Below are 3,597 nucleotides of genomic sequence, written 5' to 3' on the forward strand. Positions count from 1 at the left end.
AAGGATCGCCGGAGCCCAGCAGGCCGAGGCTGCGGTGGCCGGGAGCGGCCGCTGCACTCCGGTCTGGGCGACGGAGTGAGACTCCGACTCAAAAAGAAAAAAAGTGCTATGGCTCGCTCCTTTCCCGCACAGGCTCCTGTCTTAAGGTGGTTAGACAGGAGAATTCCTTTCAGTAGCAGAGAAGGGACGTGAATGCGCCTGTATAAAAGGGTGGGTCAGCTCCGCCTTAGAAGGATCGGCAGGACCTCCCCACCCACAAAAGAGTCAGGGGAGGAGAAGTGAGACCACGCTCTTGACGGGTAAGGCTGGGCCGGGCTGACCTCTAGCGGCAGGGCGGGCGCCCGCACGCTGCCCGGATCCAAGATGGCGCGTCTGGAGGCAAGAGCGGGCATCGGGACGCGATCATGTGCCCGGGGCGGGGCCTGCGCCAAGGGGGCGGGACGGGGCAAGGCGGGGCGGCGCTCTAGGCCGAGCAGGAGGTCGGGGCTGCGGGCGCTCGCTGGTGGCGGACCCGGAGGCTGCTGCGGCGCCGGGGCTCCATTGCCGGGGTCGAATCCGATCGAAGGCCATGAGCGTGGACAAGGCCGAGCTATGCGGGTCTCTGCTCACCTGGGTAGGTCGAGGGGCGGGGCTAGGGACAGGTGTGTGCCCGCTTCCCCGTGCCCGGGATCCCCGGCCCGGATTCGGTCCGCCCTTTAGTCCTGGGCCTGTGGGTGAAGGGGTCGTCGGTCCGCTGGGCCATTGAACTCTGACCTGAGCACCTGCCCCCGTCACGTGGCAGGTGTGCGTTAAAAGGACAGGTGAGGCCCCACCTCTCTGTGGCTAGCTCACGTGGGGGCGAGGGCACAGGTGAGTCAGTCAGCCTGGTCACGTGATCCAGCGGGTACCAGGTGACTTGTGGTACTGCCCTGGCCTCGCGGGGTTTGTTGGGGAGAGGTGAAGTGAGGCCACGCCCCCTCTGGTCCCAGGTGAGCAGAAACCGCTCCCCCACACTGCTGGTGTGGTGGAGCAATAGATAGCCGCTGCCCAAACCATGTAAGGTTCTTTTTTTTTTTTTGAGTTGGAGTCTTACTCTGTTACCCAGGCTGGAGTGCAGTGGCATGCTCATGGCCACTGCAGCCTTGACCTGCTGGACTCAGGCGATCCGTCTGCTTCAGCCTTCCAAGTAGCTGGAACTACAGGCACGCACTACCATGCCCAGCTTCTTTTCTGATTTACTGTAGAGATGAGGTCTCACCAAGTTGCCCAGGCTGGTCTTGAACCCCTGGACTCAGGCAGTCCTGTCACCTCGGCCTCCCAAAGTGCTGGGATGACAGGTTTGTGCCACTGCACCCAGCGCATGTGAGGTTCTTGCTGATCAGAAAAGTCTGCAAAAGGGGAGCAGTTGGGTGCTCCCAGGATTTGACTGTCCCCATTACCCTTTTCTTTACCCCTCAGTTGCAGTCGTTTCATGTTCCACCTCCCTGTGCCAGCCCCCAGGACCTGAGCAGCGGCCTCGCCATAGCCTATGTGCTGAACCAGATGTGAGTGGGGCTGAGGGGGAAGTCCCAAAAAGGTCCCCCAGCCAGCTCATCCCATCTTCTCACCCTCAGAGACCCCTCCTGGTTCAACGAGGCATGGCTCCAGGGCATCTCAGAAGACCCAGGTCCCAACTGGAAGCTGAAGGTGACAGATGGACTCATGACTAGGGGACAGACTGGCAAAGAGATAACTAGGGAAGGGTCAGCTAGACACATGTCCTGGGTGACAGACTTTGCTAGGAAGGACAGACGTCTGGTGATCAGCCAACTATTTGTTCATTCATTTATTGGGTACCCACCATGTATCAGGCATGAACATTCAGCAAGAAATAACATGAAAAAAATCCATTTTCACACAGCCACCATTCTAGTGACAAACAAGACATACACAACCATAGAAATTAACTTCCAATGCCAATAGTTATAAGAAGACAGGAAAAGTATGGCCATGAGACAGCTAGGTGGGGGTGGGTGGGTGGGTGGTTACCTGAGATGGGCTGATCTCTGTGTAAGAGCTGAAGGAATAGTGTTGCAGGCACAGGGATCAGCAAATAGAAAAGCTCTGAGTTGGGAATAAGCTTGCTGTGGTCAAGGAATGGTAGGAAGGTCAGAACAGAGAGCAAAAGAGCAAGAATTGTAGCAGATGAGGTAATCAGGGGCCTGGCAGGCTCTGATGGGGGTGTGGATTCTATTTTAAGTACTATGGAAAGTCAGGGAAGGGTTTTAGCAGAGGCAAACTCACTCAGGCTTGGGCTTTAAAAAGCTCCACCTTGCTGCATGGAGCGGAATGGAGAGTAGACAGCAAGCATAGAAGATGAGAGGTGGCTAGTGCACTAATCCAGGTGAGAGAGGAGGATGGATGGATAGGACCAAGGGGTGGCAGAGCCAGGGATGAGAAGTGACTTGCTTCTGGGGACATGTGAACATAGATGGTCAGGCGAACAAAAAGGGCAATCAGCCAGACAGGTCACCCCTAGGGTAGGACACATTCAGACACAGAATGAGGCCAAACAGGATGAGATGGGCAGGGAATGAGAAGCATGGTAGAAGCGTACAGATTCAGAATAGGGGAGCCTCTGAGCCCCTGTCCATAGCTCCTTGCTGTTCCCCAGGTCAGCAATCTGAAGACGATTTTACGGAGCCTGGTGGAATATTCCCAGGATGTGAGTAACTGTAGAGGGATTTAGGAGGTTGAGGTGGGAGAAGGGGAAGGGACCGCAAACCCCTGACAGTCCCTCTCCGCTTTGTCTTCAGGTCCTGGGGCATTCTCTGCCAGAAGAGCACCTGCCAGACGTGAGCCTCATTGGCGAGTTCTCAGACCCTGCAGAGCTTGGCAGGCTGCTTCAGATCGTGCTGGGCTGTGCCATCAGTTGCGAGAAAAAGCAGGGTATGTGGGGGGGGGGTAACAGGGAGTCCCTGGGCCTGGCCTGAAGATATTCTCCTTCCTTCCCAACCTACCCCTGGGTCTCAGCCTCCCCAACCTTGATCCCCAGAACACATCCAGAGAATCATGACGCTGGAGGAATCAGTTCAGCATGTGGTGATGGAAGCCATCCAGGAGGTGGGTGAGGGTGCCCAGTGTGGCAACTGAGGCGTGTCTCGGGAGGGGACATCTCCAGGGCAGAGGCAACTGGGCCCAGGCCCTGCCCTGGTAAGACCTGAGCTCTGCCTGAAACTCAGCTGGCCAGACATCTCGTATGTCTGCCAGCTCCTCTCAGTTCCAAGCTGCAATCCAGCAGGCTCAAAAGACCTGGCCTCCGTGTATGCTGGAAGCAAGAGGGCAGCCCCTGGGCTAGGGTTATTGGGTAAAAGTGACCTTGAGGATGGGAGGATGGAGAAGTTCTCAGCCTGGATTGTAGATGGCTTGAAGACGCTCTCAGATACCCAGTATTTTTTTGTTTTTGTTTTTGGTTTTTTTTGAGTTGGAGTCTCACTCTGTTGCCCAGACTGGAGTGCAGTGGCATGCTCCTGGCCACTGTAGCCTCGACCTGCTGGGCTCCGGCGATCCTTCCGCCTCAGCCTTCCAAGTAGCAGGAACTACAGGCATGTGCTACCACGCCCAGCTAGTTTTTTTTTT

At 56.5% G+C, this 3,597-nt stretch overlaps 1 protein-coding gene across 1 annotated transcript; it reads left to right on the plus strand.

The window, feature by feature from the left end:
- The first annotated feature begins 417 nt into the window (after positions 1–417).
- LOC110594823 (protein Hook homolog 2-like) lies at positions 418–3,111 on the plus strand. The gene is made up of 6 exons (XM_021708600.1): positions 418–613; positions 1,438–1,523; positions 1,593–1,665; positions 2,633–2,683; positions 2,775–2,907; positions 3,014–3,111. The coding sequence occupies exons 1-6, from the start codon at positions 569–571 to the stop codon at positions 3,109–3,111; spliced, it is 486 nt and encodes a 161-aa protein (XP_021564275.1). The 5' UTR covers positions 418–568.
- Positions 3,112–3,597: the final 486 nt, after the last annotated feature.

This window comes from Carlito syrichta, unplaced genomic scaffold (genome assembly GCF_000164805.1).
Source record: "Carlito syrichta isolate Samal-C Ts95f unplaced genomic scaffold, Tarsius_syrichta-2.0.1 Scaffold143029, whole genome shotgun sequence".
NCBI classification, from domain to species: Eukaryota; Metazoa; Chordata; class Mammalia; order Primates; family Tarsiidae; genus Carlito; species Carlito syrichta.

Excerpts from the sequence above, each read along its gene's own strand:
- LOC110594823 (XM_021708600.1), top strand. The coding sequence starts at position 569 with ATGAGCGTGGACAAGGCCGAGCTATGCGGGTCTCTGCTCACCTGG. Across the intron at positions 614-1,437 it reads GCGGGTCTCTGCTCACCTGG|TTGCAGTCGTTTCATGTTCC; the intron begins GTAGGTCGAGGG and ends TTTACCCCTCAG. Across the intron at positions 2,684-2,774 it reads TGGTGGAATATTCCCAGGAT|GTCCTGGGGCATTCTCTGCC; the intron begins GTGAGTAACTGT and ends CTTTGTCTTCAG.